We start from the raw sequence: 23,238 nt of genomic DNA on the forward strand, positions 1-23,238 counted from the left end.
TGTAATGCAAAAAGAACATGCACCTGGACACTGTAATGAGGGAAATAGGTTGGTGAGATGAAGAAAAAGGTGAGGTCATTCTCTGTACTATACTTTGATTGATGTTCATTTCAACTTCAAGAGTAAACTGCTCTAGAAAACCCGGATTTTAAATTCTTTGGAGTCAAAATGTCTGGTGCTTATCGTAGGTGTCACCTGTACAGACCACCCTGTCACTGGGAGCACAAACTGGAACAATCCTATGGCATAGCTGCATGAAAAAATCCCGAAAGTGCAGGAAAGGAAGTTGTTGAGTTGTTGAGCAGCACGATGGTTACTCGCACCAACTTGGGCCACATTGAAAACATTGAGACTCAGATATATCAACAAGTGTTTTCTGTAATCACAGCTCAATGTCAGTATAATGGCATTAATCCCCGTTTAATATCATGACTTATGGAGAGGCGTCCCCTCGACGGAAGCAATTCTAACAGGACAAAGACAATGTTTTGGTCTGTCACCTGACAGTAGTTCTGCAGCCTGACAGCTCTCGTCTGAACCCGGCTCTTATCTGATCTAATCTTTGCAGAGTTGATAAAATGTCACATTGGTTTTAGGAATGAAGTGACTTGAAGATGCATGCCGCCTCACACGCATTTCTTTCAGGAGTTCAGGTGGCTGCCAACTGAGCAGTGATCTTAACACAATGTCTCAGCATCATTTTGTTAGACTGCTTGGGGCCTTTGGCAGATCTTTCGTGTGTAAAAGGCTTTTTTCCCACCTGGCTTGCAAACCAAATACAAAGGAAGCAAAAAGAAAACGAAATCCATTTTTCTGCATAAATACTTTGACATTCTAGTTGGGTAATTGGGGATTCCACCTGCACAGGTACACCATTGTGTTCCTTCTCACTGGTTTCGGTAAGATAGCCATCTTTGAACCCACTCGGGCAACTTTCCCTCTGCGGTAACACGAGCAGCTCTGTTCATTACCTCTACCTCTGTTGCTCCCTTTCAGCTTTTCAGTAATTCTCTACTCTGCGGCTGTCCGGAGAGAGGGAGAGAGAGCGAGCATCTCATTCGATTTCTTCTGAGAGAGAGATAATGAGATGACCAGTTTCACATCAGGGGAATTCATCCACATGCCTGGATCATCTGAGTAATTGGCTGTGGAATCAAACCCAAAGCTATCAGCATCCATTAATGCTAACCTTTTCTTTACTCGGCCCCTTTCCTGTTCTGTGGCAGCACTTTCATTGATTTATGGTCATAGTCAATTGCTGAGATTTGACTGATGACAAATGATGCTGCAGTTTATGTTATGAAAATCAATGAGTCCATATGTTCTTCCCCGTGGTCAATGCTGCTGAAAACGATAACAAACCGTATCGGTCTCCAGTTAACTACAATCAAATTTAAGGACTGAAGACCACAATGGAGGGACCAGATTGTTTGTGCGACACTTTGATGATGTTGTGTATCCTCAGTCGATGAGTGTGTTTTGATGAGTGGTTTTAATTTCCTTTAATCTGATGCTATTTAGAGAGACTGAAACACAGTAACTGTCATTTGAGCAATACTTGTGACTGAGGTGGTCAGGTGGGGAGACAGAAACTCAATACTGCAGCTCCACTGCCTGGTCAACACTGCACAGGTTGGCTCCAGATGACATCACTGATGAATAACGGCGGGGTGCATATTGGCTTCTTTGTTTCAAATATCTCATCCATCTTTGTGTCAATAAAGGTAGACTAAAGACTATTTCATGCCGCGTTAACCTGTTTTAAGGTATGCCAGTGCTCTATATTTCATGTCGGTTCTGTCAGGATGATTTGGAATATCCTTGGGCACTTGCGCGCAAATGTGCACATCATGTTTAAAATTGGAGCATAGGAGTTCTTTCTGAAGACCCTATGAAGAGGCATATGATTTTACGCCTTCTTATTCCAAAATGTCTCTTGGGAAAGTAGGAAACTCAATAGCATGTCAGTCTGACAGAGCTTCTTAAACCCTTTCATGCTACAATGGATGATTCCTCCTTTTTCGCCCAGTTTTTTTCTTTTCCAGAGAGACAATGTGTGCGTATTAACTGTAATGAAGTCAAGATGAGTGTTAAATTGATTAGAAAATGAAAGGTAACAAGTCACTGGATTCATTTCCCCAGGAGCAAAATGATCCCATATTAACTAGTTCCATATTCTCATGAAAAATGGTTCTAATCCACAGCAGAAAAATGCTTACACTAATAAATATCAATTATATTTATATAGGGTAAAAAAAATCATACACTAGTTATATCTGGGTACAGTGTGGAAAATACATACAATTAGTTTAAATAAAGTCAAATTAATTCCCAAACCACAGATTGTTCAGTAATCTAGAGTAAAGTATTAACTATAATAAACAGCTACATTAACCTTTTGAGTCCAGAATCCCTGAGCTGTTGAGTAATTTGTCCCTCTGTCTCTCAGACCCTCATTTCATTGATTGCACACGCAAAGTTTCCTTTTGCATTCAGCTGCTCATCTCTCAAAGGCCTCTTCATTTGCACAGCTGTCACTTTTACGGATTTCATCAGTGGTGTGCAGCAAGACACTAATGGTCAAGTCCATTATTTCAACACACCGGTCGTGTTTTATGTCAATCTACTGCGCAACAAGTGAGGCAATTTAGATCAGTTTTCCAGGATTATGGCTGCAGAATCTCAAAACTTTCCAAACCACAGAAATAAAACTGCACGCATCAGTACATACACATCCGCCTTAAAGGGGTGGTCAAAGTGTGCAACAGCATTTAAAGAGTGTGCAGTGGAGGAGCGTGGGAAGTGCTTCGCACACATCTTCAATCACAACAGATCGATACAATCAGTTTCAGGTGGGTATCCAAGATTAATGTTCCCAATTTAGCATCCGAGCAAATGTCAGATACATTCAGAGCCAATCCTTCTAGTCCTGTGGAGTAAAAAACAGAAGGAGCCAAAGGTAACAGTGAAGTGTAGCTGCTCCATCTTTTCAGGTGATTAGACATTTCAATCTGGTCATAACTTGACTAATGCGTTTTAACAAAGGTTGAAATGTTCCTACAGAAATATTTGTATTATTGTTGAAGCGTCTGCTCTTCAGCTTTGGGATAGTTATAATTTGTTGAATCTAAATTTCTTGAGATCGTTGTGACAACCTGTTTGCCTGTAGTTGTTTTTGAACCAGTAACTCAGGCTCATGTTCCTTCCACTGACATAGGCAAACAAACATGTTTGAACAAAGCACATGCTTTGCACACAAATAACCACACAGTTTCACCTCCTGCAGAGGCCTTTACATTGGCACAGACACTGTTTAAGTAGTTATATTTAGATAAATATTTCATCTCTTCCATCTCCCACTACAGCTCATAGATATCCCACCTGTCACTCGTTTTGCAGCCACTTAAGTGCACGGTGTACATTACAGCGTGCACACGTCACATTGTCCGTGACCCCTCGTTACCTGGTTCCCAGTCATCAATCTTGTCATGGCTACAGATGTGCTCAGGGTCATTACAGGACATTGTCTTCCAAACATCTATCTGGCGTGCTGTGACCCACGATTGAACTAAAACCGCTTGAGGTTTTATGGAGCATTTGATTATAAATTTAATGAGGATACAGGAAATCTACTCCACATTTGTAATTTAAAAAATATATAAAGGAAAAACTGGTGTGTTTACAGATCAAACTGCATTAAATCCCAACTTAGCGTCTTTGAATATGCTTGTTGTGCTAATGCGGGAGGAGTTAAGCATTAACTGCTGTGCAAGTTGCAGTCGTTGCTGGTCGGACGGAGCCAGTGATCATGGCCTGTCCCGGATCCTGTTACACTGCTGGGGACACTCAAGCTGCTCTGTATTTAGCAGCAGCCCTCTCTGCTTTGAGCCCAGCCTTTAACAGAGCCCCTGGCCACTTCCTCTCGCCTCACAGTGAAGGTCTGAGGAAACAATTAGCTCTGGAAATGAAAACCAGAAGCTTTACTTAGCTGCTCTCCTACAAAAAAGGGCCACCTTTTTAAGAGAAGTGTCACTCTTAATGTGACCACAGCTTTGTTTCATCCCAGTGCGACCATTAAGAATCAGCACAGAGGTGCACATCTGTCACTCACCAGTTGAAATATATACGTTTCACAGTATGTGCAGCAGTAATATGATCCTCATCAATTGTTGGCCACATACGAGGGCTGCACACCGCGTTGAGAAATGAATCACCATGCCACAAAAGATGTCTCAAAACTGCCAAATATGTAATTACCTGTTCCATGCATGCACATACTGCACACATCAGTGTGTTGGCCTGATGCACCACCATTGGACTGTGACTAATTTTCTGAATAATCTAATGTGCTGCAATGGTGCAGTAATGATTGGAAAGTAATATTAAAAATATAACAAAATCTATAGCACAATTCTAGCATTTTTCATATCTCATGCTTGCTTGATATTGCCACGCACACACACACACACACACACACACACACACACACACACACACACACTCACACACACACACACACACAATAACAGCCACCGACAACTAGGCAGCCACAAGCTGAGGTAAGATAATGATCTTTGAATTATCAGACTAGATCCTGCGTGCACACTGCTGCGAGATCAGGCTGATACACTGTGGGAAGGCATTTCCACTATCGCAAATTAAAAACACTCCTCCGAATGTATATTGCAAGCCTGAGATACAGGAAAGTACGAGCATGATGTACGTCCAAGGCAGAAAACAACACAATATCTGCTCAGATTGGAAGAGGTGGAGGAAAAGCAGCACACTGTTTAATTCCCTAACCACCGACGGCAAGCAGCGCGATTACCTGCTGATTACATTTACCTCCTGCCAGAACAGTTGAAAGCAGTGAACAAGTGCAGGAAGCTAAATGATAATTTGAAGACACACACCTCACAGCACGTGAATGAAGCTTACCTTTGAATCAGTTACATTGATTTGCTGGTTAAATAGAAAGACTGTGGAACATTTGGGCCGGCAAGGGGTTATATATATACGAAATGTATTCAAAAGCTTGAGGACAGATTCACACCTCTGGGTCTGTCTCATTATTTAACCAATAACAAATTTATACTCATGTTACATAATGAAATCATTTGGCATTACATTAACACGTTCATTGTTTTCCTGTCAGGCGTCGATTATTATTAGTAACATTTCTGAATTATTCAGACATATTCTAAATTTTTCCATCACATAATTCCAATTGTTTGTCTGTCTCTGATGATTCACATTATGCTTAAACATAACTGCATCATTAAAAAAATGCTTTTAAAACATGCAAGCAATGAGGTGTTTGGAGGCCCAACAATTGTATCCTGAGCCATATTGAATTAAAATGAACCAAAAATCAATCAAAATGTGAAAAACGCAGCTCCCTGTAATGCTCCGCATCGATTCCTGTCCCTTTCCCCTGAAGAGTAAATGAAGAACGATCGTCTGCTTATGGTCCTTGTGGCAACCTGAAGTGGAAGACACTCCGAAAAACAACACCTGAAGTTTCACTGCTCAATTCCAGAGACACCTGTCTAACAAAAGGTTTCCTCTTATCAGCGATGATCCGGCCGGTGTGAATAATGACAGTGTTGACGTAGGCTGATTAACATCGCTGTGCAGGGAAGAGCAGAACAAAGGACGGTGCTTTTGTGTTTCTGTATGATTCTGTATGAGTCGAGAGCGTTTGTGCATCTGCTTTAGATTTGTGTCTCAGTACTTGTATTGTACAGAAGCCAGTGGGATGTTCTTTCTATAAGCTCTAAAGGAATTTGAAGCGTGTGTGTGTGTGTGTGCATGTGTATGTGTGTGTGTGTGAAAACTGAACTAGGTATGAAACCTGTGGGCATCACGGAAGATAGACGAGCTTGTTTGACCAGCGTGACGAGCCAGTCAGCAGCAACGTGCCCCAAATCTCAATGACGCCGAGACATAAATCCTGATGGCACCGAAAGACAATATGAAGTCACTTCAGCTGAAGCGCAGCTGAAAAGAGGTGAGCCAGGACAGCTTTAACCCAATTAAAGCCGGTCTGAGTGGGACGATATTTAGCTGAGCACTTTAAGCACTTCTGAAGCTTTTTACAGACGTGTCGCCAAGGGTCCAACAAGAATGTGGTGCTTTGCATGAATAAATTACATGTGAGTGAGAGCAGTGGAAGAGCGCCCGTGCGTGTGAAAGGAACTTATAGATTCCTGCAGCGGTGCAGCCTGACCAGTGAACTGTCACAACCTGGGATGAAGAGAGTTTCTCGACGTAGAATCACCACAATATCCTTAATATTCATCACGTCCCTGCTTCTTCTGCAGCCACTGCGTCTCACCAGTGTTCCCACTACCGTGGCCAGTGCACATCACCACTCCACAGTCTAATGGATTAACAATGCTTCCACCATCTTTGTGGTCGCACAGATCCCCCTGTTTCCTGGGCAGCACCACTCTACAGTATATTAGAAATGCAGGAGCGTTCTATACTGTTATGTCCTCATTTTAACACTACTCAGATGGAGCAATGCTGACTTTACACTTCTGCTGAGAGAGGAAAGCTGCCGCTCCAAGAAATTGAATAATTACTGTTATCCTGAATGAATAAAGAGGACAAGAGAACAAGAGTATGGGTTGTGGGTGTGAGGTCCATAATCATGTCAAGAATGGTTTACTGGTATTTTAATTAGCTGTTAAATTGGGAGTTTGGTTAATGTCGAATTTCCCATTTTGGGGGAAAGAAAAAAACTCTGACTGTATTATTATGATTAAAAATTTCAATTCCCCTCATGCATTCATCATTGTGAAATATGCACTCACCTTCACTCTCTCCCATTTGTCCCTTTCTGTCTGCAGCAAATATGCAGATGAATTGGGAGCAATGTCCATAAACACACACACAAATGTCCATCAGTCAAGTTCCTGAAGTGCCAGACAAAGTTCGCATCTACCTGAGTCTCAAGGGTAATTTTACAACGAATCAATTTTATGAGTCTTCCTCTTTGAGAAGATCCAGACGGTGTCTCATTCACGAATGTGCTCGTGGCTTTTATGTGTAAAAATAGAAACCATGCCCCCCCAAATGCTGCTCTTTTCAGTTGCTCATTGTAAACTCTCGGGAGACCACGTTTCTTCATTCAATATTTAATAAAGTGTGAAGAAAATAAAAAGAAAAACATGACTTACCTTTGGCGTTTTGGTGCACTTTCCATTTCTGGCATCTTTAATATATGCAATATCCAGCAGCTCTGTGTCCTAAAAACACAACAAAAGGAACAACTACATTAACTTCTAAATCAAACAGCGTGTGTGGCAAAGACAAATTTGAGGCAAGGACAACACGTAAGGCCGCCTTCCTGCCTCCCACCCTGCTACCTGCACCTGTGGCTGCAGGCCTTGTGTGTTTTGGTTGAAGATGCTTATATTTAAGGATGCATATTAGCATCAATACTGTGTGAGGTCGTTAACGCTAGCGTAGCTGCGTGTTAAAGGCTCATGGTGTTGAACACCTACAGTAAAGTCCCGTGTTGACTGATTAGCGTTTCAGTGCTGTTATGGGTACAAACAACATGCTGCCTATTGTGTTGCCTGACAAAGAAAAACATTGGTTAATCTTTATCTTCTAGGTGCAACATTCCACCACAGAGGCTGCGATGGCCTCCGAAGCCTCTCCAGCACTTACTGTAGGTTGCACAGATTTGAATTTCAGATTATTACCCTGGCATTTACCTTCCCTTGCTGAATGAGGAGACTGAGTTCCTCATGACTCCAGTCTGTACAGAATACAAATATGCACTTTCTCCTCATCTATACATTCACTCGTCAACAAAAGAAACCCTTATGTGCAAGGCTGTGCATCTCTGAAAGCCACTAATGTGATTAAAAGAAAAGCAGGCAAAACAGAATCCTGCACAGGAAAAGGGCTGCTGTGTGTGCCGTTATCAGTCTGGGATAACTCTAGGAGAGTGAGTTGGGACACGAGGTGGAAAATTAACAGAGTGAACTGTGTCCACTCGCTATTATCAGGGGACACAAGGTGCGATGGCGGCTTGACTCAAGATTGAGCCATTCTGTTAATATCTGAACATCTTGAGGCCATGAGTTTTGCGCAAAATGGCACCTGGCTTTTTATTGGTTAGCTTTATTCCCTCAAAGGCCGTTCCTAAATTTGTTCTGTTGCAACACGAGTGAATACAAACGATCGGTCGGCAAAGGTCTCCTTTGCCGCATGGCCGCTGTCTGTGGGCACATGTGAAGGATAAATTACAGCAATAATCCACTAGGACCAGCTCTTTTCCTGCACTGTACACACCACAGCATTAATCAGGCTGCCTGTGCCTGCACAGAGAAAAGCTGCAGGGTCAAAGGTTAATGCCCACGTCAGATCTGCAAATGCACCCCTTTGAAGTCCCTTTACAGAGTCTCAGCTCCACATGGGGGCCTGCTTGAACAGTGGGGCTGCAGGAAGCGGCTCGCCGATGGGGCCTCTTTATGTGCCCTTGAGTGCTGTTAAGTTAGCACAGCTCCGAGATGGTCCGACATCATAGGTTAAGTGTTAACCCACGAACCGCCTCATTAAAAGTAAAAGCAAGCTCAGTCATTATACACACATCATTACGGTGACATCCAAAGGCCCAGGTCAGTGTTTCATGCGTCGTTCATTATGCAGATGTAAATAAAAGCGGATGTGGCATTTTATTAATATTGATCAGCAGATATTAGCAGAGTAAGCTAATGAAAGTATCGCCTTTCCATCTTTTAGTCGGCCCATAATGCGTCTCATCTATTTCCTTCAGGAAATCATCTTTACATTTTAATGTATATACATTAGTCTTGCCTCCTTTCATTTCCTGTCTTTGTTATGATTAGTCTTTCTCTTTCTGTGTGCAACAACACATCAAACAGGCATCCAGGCTATTGAGCATCCCAGGCACGTGCAGGAAGGGACCAGCAGCAAAAAAACAAGCAAAAAAAACCCTGAAATAATGAAGATGTTTAACATGTGCTGGCCCCCGGCTTTGTTTTCTGTTTTCCCATCTGCTGCTTTTCATGCAATATCTGTCACTTACTGCCTACCATGTAAGTGCAGTAGCTATAACTTTATTGAGGTTCTTCTGAGCAAACTCTTGTCTCCCCCAACAGCCTGAGAGGCTCAAGCAACGCGAGGATGTGCCAGTGTGAAGAGGAAGTGACAGAATGTTAAGGAAACGTGAAATAGATGGTCGCGCTGGACAAAACAGTAAGTGCAAAAGGGGAGATTGAGAGCCACAGGTTAGCTTGCTCATTTACCAATTGTGCTCTTGACAGCCCCGGGGCATAAAATGGATGTGCGGTCCACAGGGCTCAGGGGGCCTCTGCTGAGCAACGGAGACAAGGAGACAGTGAGTGAGGGGAATACAAACAGAGTGGATGATGGGAAATTGGTCCCTGATTCCTGACACTAAATGCGCAATAGGGAAATAATTGTATTCATTTGAATAATTAAAAAGGCTTGTGCCAGGTGTACATCTGTTAATATCTGGCGAGCACCAGTAACGTGCAAGCTAGTCCCTTGTGTTTGATATATGAACAAAATGGCAAACGAGGCCCTTAATTAAGCTCATTACACAACAGTGAAGGGACTTGGATGCGGTTTCTCCATGCATTGACGACATCATTTGACGTGAGTCTGTGCAGCAATAATGGTAAAACAGAGAGCACTGAAGCTGTCAATCATCATTGGACAGCTATTTTAAATTCAATCAAGACTAAATTACATGACGGTTTTTATTCTGCTCTCCAAACTTAAAAAGGTCAGGGTTAAACCTTGAGGGTGCTGACAGGTTTAAGCTGGGCTGGTGTAACATGTCAGGGTGCTCCGTAACCAAGCTTCATGCGTCATTTGGACCAAAATAAGCTCCGTGTGCATCCCAAGACTCTTTGGGCTGTAATTAACATAGACTGCAATGATAGCATGTATTAAATGTAGGTTTATAAGGTTGTCAGATGGACAAAAAAGAGGTAGTTAAAAGGTTTCACTTGGACATGGATTCAGATGTGGGTTTGTATTTGCATGTCTCATACATAAGTGGAACAGAGCAGCATTAAGGTACATCAGGGGGGTTCTTGTCTATATAAGAGGCTCTCCAGTGGTGCTCAGCTAGCAACAAATATGTCCTGTCACAGGAAAAATTCTATGTAGAGAGCTCCGCTTGAGCTTGGCTGAGAGCCACTCGGCTGCACCATTCTTAGTTTCCTCTGGAGTGACTCTAACAGCCCTTCGGTCGTCCAACAGTCGAAGGGAAGACTAGAGATCATTTGTGTAGGCTACTAATTACATTCCTACATGTTTATAGCACACAAACGGCTACCTACCTACCAAGCTAGATAGATAACTAGCCAAACACACACCACTTTAAGATGCATTTATCTTACATTAGCTGGTTACTATTGTAAATTAGACATTACAATTTACTTTTCAGAATTACTTCTGCGTGACATTAAGAAAATGATTGTTTGACTATCAAAATATTTAGCTCAGTTCAGGTTTACGCGTGCCGTTGTGAGTCACCTCTCGTATTTTTCCGTGTTTACTGACCTTTTGCGGGTTGGTTTATACTTTGTGCAGCTGCTCTAAAAGCATCCTCTGCAATCGACCAGTCGTTCTGTACATTAAAAACAATCCAAAATAAGTGCGGCAATTGAGGCATTCCAGGTTCAGGCGATGTTATATGACAAAGACTAATGTAGGTAAACTAAAATGTCAACAGATAATCTTTCAAGAACCTATAATTTATGTTTCTAACACAGGACCATTGATGTGATTTGAATTTTTCCTGCATACATAAAAATCTCAAAACATCTCCCCAAGTGTGCAAATGTTATATATATATATAATTTTTTTAAAGTCACAAAAATGGGCAAAAGTCAAAGGGAAGAAGATGTGGAGAAACAGGGAGATGGAGAAAACACGAAAGCCAAGCGATGGAAGAGTGTGGCTGTTGCTGATAGAGGCTATCAGTGGCAGACACACTCCACAAAACAACCAGTGTTGCGATAAAAGTCCCAGGAAGCTTTGTTCCATACACAACCGTGCTCGCACACACACAAGGTAATAATCACAAACAGCCTATAGGATGAAAGGCACATGCTGGTCCATACAAAGCTCTGTCACACGGCTCGCTTTGGACACCCAGAGTGGCGACAAACTCTCATGCTGGCCACCAGATTCCTCTCAAGCAATCAAGGCAGCCACTCGTGGTGCAGCGCAGTAAGAGATACTGAGGGTGTGCGTGCTGCCTGCGACAGAAAGCAGAGCAGAGCGGGATGACAGAGAAAGCAGAGCAGCTTCCTTCATCTGTCCATCATCCTCTGTTGTTCTGGCTTGCTCTCGTCTTTGGGATGTTTTGTGGCTGGACTTTCTCACACCATCCCCCCCGTCCACTCGCCCTGGCCTCTCCCCTCTGTCTCGGCCTCCGCTCTTTTGGACGCCTGCCTCTCCGTTGCTTGGATTTTCTCCTGAACTGAGGTGCAACCCAATCCAGCCACCGGCCCTTTTAAAAAAACAAGATTCAGAGGATTCTTCCTGCTTTCATCTCTTGGCTAATGATATCTAAACCCACTCTTCTTGCTGCATGATGCAGATTTCTCTCATGTTGCAGCAAAAGCCCAATATAACCTACAAGAGCTGATTAAAAGTCACGTTTCAGCGTGCGCATGCTGTTTCGGGAACCCCCGACCCCCCCTTTGACTCTTATTTCTTCCATGGCCTCACTGAGAGACCTTTGCAACTGCTTTTGCTCTTTGAAGTCAGGATGAACCAGACAGCGATGATAGAGATTCATTTTCTTTCAGGCAAAATCATCGGTCTCTCCCTCCAGTGTCATCCCTTTCTTCCCCACCCCTCCCCTTTAAACACAGCTCCATCACCCCCCCTGACGAACTCCTGCTCATTTTTCTGTCGTCTTTTCCAGGGTTTTTTTCCCCGACGCAAACCAAGGTTGTCAGACACGATTTCATTGACCGGCAGGTCCTTGCTGCATCTGTCAGGGGCCGGAGGATTTCAACATTGCACGTATCACTCCCAAAGCAAAGCATTTTCAGCAAATATGCATCGCCTAAGCCATGAATATTATTGCCTTGCTGAATTTTTAAACAAGCCTGTGTCAACAACAAAACAAACCCATTTGTCTTAGAACATCCTCGTACAGCCACCAGATTTGATTTGTAGTCATATGAGAGCTCATTCAGAGCTCAGAACTGTTCACTCTGCTCGTGATGTTCAAATCAAGCAGAACACAGTGACACTCTGGAGTTAATCTGCGTAAAAAGTTTCGCAGATTATAGCTCGTCTGACTATAGCTCGTCTGCTACTGCACCCCCGAAAACTAATTCTCCTTTTCTTAAAGCGAACCAGCTGTTCCGACTCTTGAATAAGACTCTTAGAGATGTGCTCTAATTTAAGGTTTCTCTGAGACACTTTTCCTCCCTGCCCCTAAGAAATTGTAAGTACTTTCAATTTGATACCTTCTCCCCATCCTCTAAAATAAATTGACTTTTTGGGTGAAAGGAGGGCTGCTGACCCACATTTGCGACACGCTTAGTCGTTCGAGCGGAAATGGAAAGAGGAGAGGCAGTCAGGAATAAAGGGACATTTAGGAATAAACAACACAGGGATAGCTTGGAAATTCAGATGAGATACATGCAGATTCCTGAGAAGTGTCCACTTTATAGGTTGCTGAGAAACTATTCCCACATCAACAACAGCCGAGTAAAACAACATCAGGGTTTTAGCACCTAAATAACACATTTAATCTGATTAAAGTGCTTGATATTATCTCCCCTCGTGAGTCAAATGTGTGCAAGATGTTCAGGATTCCTGAGAGAGCGAGAGGTGCTAATCACAATCCCCATAGGTTGACTATCTAATGGTAAGAAACATTGTATTTACCATCCCATTGTTACTTTACCTGTGTCTATTTGAAGGAGAGAAGAATGCACCCATTCAAATACGCCCACTCGAACGATTATGGTCATTCATTCACTTGCAGGGTGCAAGAGAAATTGCTTAAGAGCCAAAATACTTGTAATTACCTTTTACGCAAATGAAGCTGCCAGTAGAAAGAATGAAGTGAACAGGGGCCTTGAATGGATACGAAAAATAGAGCTCATAGGCGAAAGAGGGGAAATGAAGAAGGATCACGCACACTTATGTACGTTAACAGGTTATTACTGTGTTTATCCAGCGCATTACGGGTATGCTACTGATTCATGATAAAATGAGGCATTCAAGTAAATAAAAACACTCCTGAACTAAACTGATGATGGCTAAGTGATCTAAAATGGACCAGACCATCACTAAGTGGTGTCCTTGTAAATGATGCTTTCACTAGCTTGGTTTATTAGCATCTCTTTGTAAGTGAACGTGAGCGTTTTGCCAGCGTTTCACAAAAATCCTTAAATCTGTTCATTGCGGTTTATCAACTGTACAATGTTTTAATGAAACAACTGATTTGTGATTATGCGTTTTTAAGACACTTCAGGATTTACTGGACCTATCGCCAGAGAGCTGAACTTTTAAGGCCGTTATTGGAATCAAATTTCTAAAACTGCAAAATTGATATGAGCATGACCTCATATCAATTAGAAACACCTGACTTATTAGCATTACTGTAAAGATACAATGATACTCACAGACATACTAATGCACAGAGCTAAGAGAACCATGTGACAGGACTGTTGTTGGTTTGAATCCTCAGACTCAGGTAGGGAACTAATGGTTCCCACCCTTTGAGTCTTGCTCTTAATTATCTACATTTCCCTGTATGCCTTTTAATGTATATGAAACAATAAAATGTAACTTAACTAAGTGGTAGCTAACAGTTGTATTGGCAATGATGCATTTATTATACATTAAAATGAAGAAACGGCGCATGTTTGGCAGCACCAGCATCACAACAAACACGTGCAGCACAGGGTTGTGCTCCCTCCAAGCTTTTGCTCCAAAGGCTGGTATGAAACAGGAAGGAAGCGCGTCTCTTAGTGAGCGCTCGTCTGCAGCACAGCTTCAAAGTCTTTTGGCTGAATGTCTTTATTTGAAAGGACTCCCTGAGGAAAGCAGCCACCTGGCTCAGTAAAGCAACGGCAGTCAAATCGCAGCAGCAGGAGGGTTTGAGGACTTTGCAGTATCAGGAATCAAGCTGCACTGGGTTGGATTGTCATAGCAACTGGGCTGGGTTTGAAGTTAAAATAAGGAGGAAGGAGAAGTCCGTCGCTTTGAACACAAGTTCCTTCATTTTCCTCCATAACTAACCATAACTGTAATGCAACACAAGGCGTCAGTGTTTACGTGTTTAATCTGGAAATGTTCAACCTGAATTGATTCAGCAGTGAATCAGTGTCCAAGAGCTGCGTCTCCACGTGATGCTACGCAAGTGCACCATGTTGTTTTGATGCTGTTTTTGACAGATGCGACTCCGCCGCAGAAGCCGCTCAGGTAGAAGAGGTAATTAGACAGCTGATTTACATCACGGTCACAGATCAGCTTCTTGCTGCCTCTGCTGTGACATGACATCAATTGTCAGAGGACCTACGGATGCACATGCAGCACAGAGAGTTGCCCTGACATAAACAATGAAATGACAATGTGATAAGAAACGTCTGAAGCAAATATGTCTTTTTTTTCATCTCTTTGTGCAGCGCTAATTGGAGTTTGCTATTAAAATTCTATTAACATCCATCAGAAGCATAATTAAGATGAATAACCTGCATGACCTCCTTTATTTAACTAAAATCACAAAGTGAAAAAAACACATGTGGTCATCTGTGTAAACATGCAGGGTATTTACATCTACAGATAAATACAATAAATGCACTTTGTTATCCTCAAATATACAGAGGGACAGTATGTGAACAGACGCATGTTTAGGCGCCTTGTAAAGTGAAACAATTGATTGCAATCATAAGCTCATTTTTGTTAACATTTATCAGCTATGGCAAAATTCATATATACTTTATAATAATACTATATTTGAGACAGAAGACACCTTTATTGATATATATATATATATATATATCAATAAAGGTGTCTTCTCTCTCTCTATATATATATATATACTGTGTATACTGTATATATATATATATATATATATATATATATATATATATATATATATATATATATATAATATATATATATATATATATATATATATATACACACACACACACATACATATATATGGCTGATATCGAGTAAACATACCAGTGGCTGGAAAAGGCCGGACTGAAAGACAGCACAGAGGCACTACTCATGGCTGCACAAGAACAGGCCCTGAGCACCAGAGCAATAGAGGCCAGGGTCTACCATACCAGACAGGACCCCAGGTGTAGACTGTGTGGAGATGCCTCTGAGACAGTCCAGCATATCACAGCAGGGTGCAAGATGTTGGAAGACAGGGCATACATGGAGCGGCATAACCAGGTGGCTGGCATAGTGTACAGGAACATCTGCACTGAGTATGGACTGGAGGTCCCAGGGACCAGGTGGGAGACACCCCCGAAAGTGCTGGAGAACAAGATCCTGTGGGACTTCCAGATCCAGACCGATAAGATGGTGGTGGCCAATCAGCCTGACATAGTGGTGGTGGATAAACACCAGGAGACAGTGGTGGTGATAGATGTAGCAATCCCAAGTGATAGCAACATCAGAAAGAAGGAACACGAGAACCTGGAGAAATACCAAGGGCTGAAAGAGGAGATACCAGGAAGATCCTGTGCGGAACCCTCAGACTCCCAGGCCTCTGGTAGAGGACCCGAGTCCAAAGGAAGGAGGCACACACACACATCCTTATATATACATATATATGTATATATGTGTATATGTACGAATTATGTACAAACACATGCGCACACACAGAACTGAAACAGAAGAGCATCTGTGTCGTGGGGAATTTAACTGAAGACACAGGAGGCATTTTATTGGTCACAGTGTTTAGTCATAGGGCAGCTTTGTCTTTTTCAAGTGTGCTCACTACCATCAGCCTGCGCTGGCTTCACTTTGTGGCATTACCAGACTGGCCAAGGGGGGTAAGACGTACCTAACGAAGCTGACGTTGACTGACTCAGCCAAGCAGAGATGCACAGTTGAACCGACAGCTCCGCTCTGTCTCAGCCGTGCAAATATCTGACTGACAGCTACAACAGCAGAGGCCAGGCTGCCGTGCATTTAAATCTATTCATATCATGACTGACATGTTGAAACTTCAGCAGAAGCTGCTCCCCCCCGCGGCCTATAAACTACAAAGCTTCACAGACAATTTATGGAATCGTTCTGAATGGCCAAGGCTCGTTTTTGCTTATTTACTGGCAGTGATCAAATTACTCCCAGTTGCCTCAGAGGATGTAAGGAACATCGGGTTTGTAATATACCGATATTTTAATTTAGTCCTCACACACAGCGAAGCATCAGTCAATTTAGTCTGGCGGTTGGGAAAGATTAGCCATTAATCTGATTATAATGACAATTATTAAAAATGGAATTTAATTAAGGAAAAAAGGGATGTGAAGTGGTTACCAATAGAGTTCTGCGTGTCTCCGCAAGTATTGTTTTTCCAGAAGCAGGCAGGTAATAATGGAAAGTGAATCGGCGTATATTGAGATGATCCGAGGGTGAAAACATCATAAAAATGGGGCAGTTGAGGCACATCTTTACTGCTACTGTCTACTGAGCAGAGACAAAGTCAATTTTCCGGCGTGCACCTCAGCGCTTTGCATCAAAATTTTATTTAGCTCCTTCTTTGACGCCAGGAGGACAACCTCACATTTTTGAAGTCGTAGAAATACTTTTCAAGCGGATCTCAAAGGAACGTGAAAAACAGCTGGAGGCAGGCAGCGTCATTTTCATCTGGGGTAAGTCCGTCCTGCTTCATTCACTCTCCGCTCATGTGACCATGTGCGACGCTCCCCGTCAGGTGGCGGGCTGAATATGGCGTGAGCGGTGGTGGATGAAAACACGCTAACATAATGGAGATGATTTTTGAATAATCGGTGCAGAAATGGGCCAGCAGAAATGTTATAAATACCTGGACCCAGGAGACAAAGAGAAGCCCAATCATCCTCTCTACTACGCAGTCATATTTTAAACAGCCGGTCACTGTCGCAGCTGAGTGCGCCCACCTGAGCCGTCAAATGTGCACAGGCCCTCGCATGTGTTGATTATTGCGTTTGTAGAACCAGCTACAGTTAACAGGCACAGCCCCCAAATCTTTTTTTTTTTTTAAACCTTTCTTGTATTATAAGATTGTCAAGAATGGCATAGATATTTATGAAACACACCCTTATCAAATTAAATGAAACATTCACGTTCCTCATTGAGAAGTATCACGCTGAGTATCGTGCCACTGTTATCAAGCGGGTACCTGCAGGCCACCACACGTCATCACCAGCAGCTAAGAGCTGTGTAATTGATTAGGTTTATCACTGGAGTCCAGGCTACCTGAACTGGCCAGTCAGAGCTGTATCCCCTCCCCATAAATCACCTCCGCAACCGTGGCGGACTCGAGCAAGGCACTAAGACTGAGCTGCGTTAGCACCAGCGGTGACTTTAATCTTCCTGAGAGCTTCCAGCAGACAAAAAAGAGGCTTTTTTCTGTATCTGTGGATCTATGCATTGTGCCTCCATTTGTTGGCGAGAGGAAATGAACACAACTGTGTCCTTCCTCCTTCTCAGCGCTAAATGCTCGAGCGCGCGTCTGTCTGCCTGAAAACTGGCTCAGTGCAGCAGGTCAATCAGAGAACAAGGAGGGAAAACAGGCAACTCGTGTGCAAACAAAGCCCTCTGAAGTCACAGATGAACTGCTAATCCAATCGGGTTTTAACACTTTTCTTTTCCTGATCGACTCCCAGCTTGGAGAAAGAACGAATCACTCCGTGGCACCAACGCCGGCCACAGTTGCTCTGGATTACAGTTGTATCCTGCTACACAGGCAGATTTATATTTTTTTGTGTCTGGGCTGTCTGAGCCAGGATGCTGTTCATGTCGCCAATAAAAACTAGAAGATAGGGCGGGCTGTCCTTATTTTCTGTTTCACTGAAGAGCACATTTGCTCCTCTAAAGCAGCGTTGAAGGAGGGGCTGACTTAAGTACCAACAGTAGCGGCCAATAAAGCCTCAATAGAGCGACATCTAAGGTCAATATCAATAACACAGCCGTGACCTTTTACTTAAGCTTCACATCCATTTTGTGTTGACTACAAAGCCGATGGTGGATGCTGGAACAGTTGGGGTGCCTTATGTAATCGATTTCATCTTGTGAAAGGATTCGATTAAAAAAGGGGGAAAGAAAAGCTGGATTTACAGATGAAAAGGTGCCAAAGCTCTTAATTTGTATAACAACGTGTTTTGTATCGCCATAAAAAGGGGCCAAAGCTGATTTCTTTCCCCCTTTAATCTTTTTTCACTTGACAACAGAAACACATTCAATATTTTGAGGTCCTCACTGGAACACACACCCACACACGTATACACACACATACAAACAATGTCAATTGACCATGATTTGGTTTTGTTGGCTGCCACTTTAAGAAGAAAAATCTGCGCCTTGAAGAAAACAGACCTGCGACCATAACCATCAGTTAGGGGAAACAGAAGACGTTGCACAAGTGAGGATTCTTGTAAGTGTATTTCTAGCGATTCAAGTGACCGACTTTAGCCTCCAAATTGGATGCAGCCCAACAGCTGGCGAGATAGATTTGTTCTAAAACCCAATTTGAAGAAAGAAAAATAAACGTGGTATGTTTTTCTTCTAACCTCAAACATGAAGCAGCAGTCGGGTTTTCTGGACGCGCCACCAGATTTTGTCAAAGATCGCAAATCAGTTATATTTAATTGATATTAAAGCTTAAAAGGCCGTTGGTTTAGGGGCTGAGCAATGCAAAGACTAATCTCTGTGCAGGGTGAAACAACATATGTTCATTTAAATAATGTAAAATAATAAATCGCACACATGCAGGATTTATTGATCAAAGATGGCCTTAGAAATGATGACTTTCAACACTTAAAGCCATCAAAGCAGAGCTCCGGGGTCCAGAAAGACTCATAATGTAAATTAATTACATGTCCATTTCTCAATATCTTCATCTTCTGTCTGACTGTTTGACTCCATCTCTGCTTCTCATAATACTGGCACAGATGAGACGGAGCCTCCGTGTGGCACATCATAACTTGGCAGAGGTCACAATTCACTCTCAGCAGATTGGCTGCAGATTTATACCTCATCTCTCACCACGATATGGCAGAGGAAGAGGAGCGGCGGCAACAGTAATCACACAAAATTGCTGAGCTGGGAGAACAGATGTGCGAATCCGGCTACGACGGTGCAGAGAATAGGCCGCACGTCTGCATCTGAGAAAGTGTGCATTTGGATTAACGCAGAACAGCCGTCCTCCTTCCCCGGATCGGTTCGGTCCAAGGCCCGACGCTCGCCAGCTGCCAACACTGCGAGGCTGGTTTTGGCCAGGGACGGACTGACTGTCACCTCTGAACATCATTCAGAGCCATATGCTGATTGTCCACCGGCCGGCCGGAATTTGGCACGCTAGAGAAACATAAATCTCCCAAGAGAAGCATTCATCCTTCAGTCCTGCTCAGGAGAACACACACACACATGCACACACACACACACAGAAACAATGATATCAGTTTCAGCTGGTCACATTCTCCAGAATAGGAGCGGGGGCTGAAGTGACATTTCAAAGGTGTGTGCTGTCGCATGGCAACTAAACCATAAACGCCGTTAATTTGCCTGAGTCAGTCCACCTCTACAGTGTTGAATTATATCTCCGCCCACTGAAAACAAGCTCGACCAACTGAGGGACAAATTATTTTTAACCTGCAAATGAAGCACCTGTTCCTGCTCGGACATTATAGGAATGTTTGTGTGTGTGTGTGTGTATGTCTGTCTACATATGTGTGCAATGCATGGGCATGTAAATGTGCTTTAGGTAAGCCGGAGATACACACTTGAATGTCTGGCTGTAAATACCTCAGCTTGATCTGTGGTTACCATGGCACTGCCACAGCAAAGGCTGGAAATAGTGACTAATTTGATCCCATTAATGGTTTATGTCAAGATGTTCTAAAGGCACATGCTGGCCGAGAATCCTTTACTTGTTTGGTTTTTCTGAACCAAATCAGTTGCTGGAAGGTTAACAGTTCCGCTCACGGAAGACAAGCTGTCGGGCCGCAAGTGATATTTTTAAATAATTAAATAGTGTATTTATAAATTCACCAATGCTTTCTACACAAACCAAACATCCGACTCCAACGAGGAAGCGAACCAGTGTGTTTTACTTCCTTGTTCACGTCCAATTTTAATCAAATACAGGGAAAATGCTAATCTGTGTGCTTCAGAAACGTGAGATCTCTGATTTAATAACCAACTAAACGTGACCATACTGCTTCACAGAGAGGACAAAGGCTTTTTTTAGACACACTTGTGTTATTGCAGGAAATTTGACCATGTGCTAATCATTTACATCAACTGTTTTGTTTGAAATGATGTCACAAATGTGACAGATTCGCCATCATTATCATTTTTGCGTGTGTATATTCGAGGTCCAAGAGAGGATGCAGGCACCTAAAGAGACAGCCAAGTCCTCAGAGCAAACGCATACAAACATTTGAGACTTATGGCAGTTTACAAAATACAGCAGTGTGCAAAAATAGTAGCATCAATCACACCCAATCATCTGCATCTGTATCTGTTCACACATGAAAAGGTAAGCATTTGATCTAAGCATAATATTACCATAACCTTAACAGGAATAGCACTGTTTAGTCCAGGGAGGGTAACAGTGAATCACAATAACAAACTTTTATCCTGACTAATCAAGTATTAATGAATGTCTAATTGACCTTCTGCCAACTTTTCCACCATAGAAAACTTTATTTTTTAAATTGAAGCTGTATTATTGGTGCAACAGGCAGATCTGTGAATGTTGTGCTTCTGTCAGAGTTAAAAGAGGTCAAAAATCCTGGGATAGTCCAGGATGGAAGAGTTTGATCCAATGGAGAACCTCTACTATTAAAAATATGACAAATGCTTTGATTATCACAACTAAAGCTCAGACTTTTAGAACTTAATTTAAATTCCATCTACATGAAAGCTATTTCAGTCATACTGTTCATCATCAGATCATTTTATTTGCAGCCATATGACACTAGCAACCTAAACATTCTGAATGCTCTAAACTCGACTCCTGATGTGGTGGTCAGGTGGCAATCATGTGACTGGACAGGAAATGATGGTATCACCTGTACAGCACAATGAAGAAACCAATATAAAACGAAAGAGCAATTTTCATAAGGCGTAAAATGCTTTCATTTTTGCTTATTTTTATATAAGGACTACATTTACCACTAAGGTCCAATATAACATAGCACATATGTTAAGACAACAATTTGATTTAAAATCCATTTTCCTAAAAGGCAAATAGGTTGGGTTAGACACTCAAACAGATCCTAGTTCCAAAATTCCAGAACAGTTGTAGACGGTATAGTTATTTTTATCTGTGTGGGTCTTAAAAGAGAGTCCACATTTGCAACCTGAGCAGCAACAATTTGTGTGTGAAAGTGAGAACTGCCGGTCCAGTTCTGCCCTGCTTCTAGAGAATCTGAGGAATGCTTTTACTCTGCAGGTCATCGGTTCGACTGGACACGACATCCCGTTCTGTTTGAATCAGTCTGGGGAACAGATGTGCAGGAGACAAGCACACCCAAAAACCCTCAACCTTTAAAGCCGTATGATACAGGAAACAGTCGTACAGGATGGTGCCACACTCGGGGTTTGTTATCACACATGTATATATGTAATTTTCTGTTTATATCACTCATCAAAGGAAGCAATCTGACTCCCGGGTGGTTTTTAACAAACATTAACATGGGCCCGATGGAGAACTTCTCACAGTGAGGTAATCCGTAGCAGGTCATCTTATCAGATCCATTCTCTGTTGTGTAAGCGAGCCCATAAAATTTAAGGTGTGTGCACGTGTAGCGAGGTGTGTGTGCAGAGGTAAAGCCTCGGTCAGCACTCCTGTCTATTGCTGCTGTGAAATACTCTCATCTCAGCTAACATAAAATCAATGGGGGCTATTAATTAGTCTACCTCTGGCTGCCTTTGCTGATACAGTTATACATACGAACAGAGCAGGAATGCAGTACAACGGGCGAACTGTTGAGGGACGGAGCAGAAAGGCAGCTTCATGCTGAAGCTGCGAGAGCAAACAGGCGGACCTGGAACAATCCTGGACACCCACGTCTGCTGTGAGGTGCTCCACAAGGTTATAGAGACGTTCCCGACCTTGATCCTATGACACTCTGTGCCAAAACCAGGGAGGAGGACAAAACACAATGCGCTATGGAATATTCTCACGAGTGTCAGGTGAGGCAGCGCAGGTGCAGCAGTTCAGATTTCTATCACCTTTTCCCAGCAGCATTGATGCACTGGCTGAAATCACAATACAGTGTGCTACTGAGCATAAGGATGAAATGTGGGTGCGTGAAAACGAATTGGCTGTTCTTAAATTGGGAAGAATTGACGCAAGTTAAGCTGGGAGAATTTTAAGTTAAACACAATGAGAGTTAAAATTAGACTTAAAATCATTGGCAAGGAGAAGAGCTGAGGAGCAGCAACGGCAGCAAAAGTCCAACTAAAATGTCAGGTGAAATCACCCTGTAAGCACATCTCAGGGTACTGGGACTAAAGTCTCTGCCCCCCCCTCTGCTTCCGTTGGCCAATCAAATGTACGCAGTGGACAGAGTCCAAGAGGAACGCCTCGTCCCTCATAGCGTCATGTAAACACTTCAAACATGTGCATTAAGGCCCAAGTGGGAAAAAAGCAGAAGCAATATGGACACTTCAAAACGTGTGGGATCAGAACAGCTTTATGTGCAGTGTTCTCACCTTGTTTTGGTCGGTCCAGTACAAGAAGTAACCTTTAGGGTCCACTGTTAAGGTCACTGGGGTCACTGTGGTGGAATCCTGGATGAAAAGAAACGAAAGACATCTGAAATCAATATAAATGTCTGCTATGCACAGACGCTATGCGCTGCTGCCTGCGAGGGTGCGTGCACGGCTGAGCACGAGCGTGGGCCGCCTAGCGACACAAGGGGCAAACTAATGAAACGATCCCTCGGTGTCTACGCTTCCTGTAATACTGCATGTAAACCACAATCTGAAATGACATTTAAAGTACTGTTTATG

At 42.8% G+C, this 23,238-nt stretch overlaps 1 protein-coding gene across 2 annotated transcripts in view; it reads right to left on the reverse strand.

The window, feature by feature from the left end:
- Positions 1 to 23,238, reverse strand: part of LOC130516591 (1-phosphatidylinositol 4,5-bisphosphate phosphodiesterase beta-1) — a 68,858-nt gene that overhangs the window by 41,581 nt on the left and 4,039 nt on the right. For both annotated transcript variants that reach the window (XR_008947529.1, XM_057017753.1), the window contains exons 2-3: positions 22,939 to 23,016; positions 7,185 to 7,253 (exon numbers count right to left, since the gene is read on the reverse strand). Coding sequence is in view for 1 of the 2 variants with exons in the window: in XM_057017753.1 (XP_056873733.1) it covers positions 7,185 to 7,253; positions 22,939 to 23,016 (147 nt within the window). In the remaining variant the exon portion in view is untranslated. The remainder of the gene's footprint in view (positions 1 to 7,184; positions 7,254 to 22,938; positions 23,017 to 23,238) is intronic.

This window comes from Takifugu flavidus, chromosome 19 (genome assembly GCF_003711565.1).
Source record: "Takifugu flavidus isolate HTHZ2018 chromosome 19, ASM371156v2, whole genome shotgun sequence".
Lineage (NCBI taxonomy): Eukaryota > Metazoa > Chordata > Actinopteri > Tetraodontiformes > Tetraodontidae > Takifugu > Takifugu flavidus.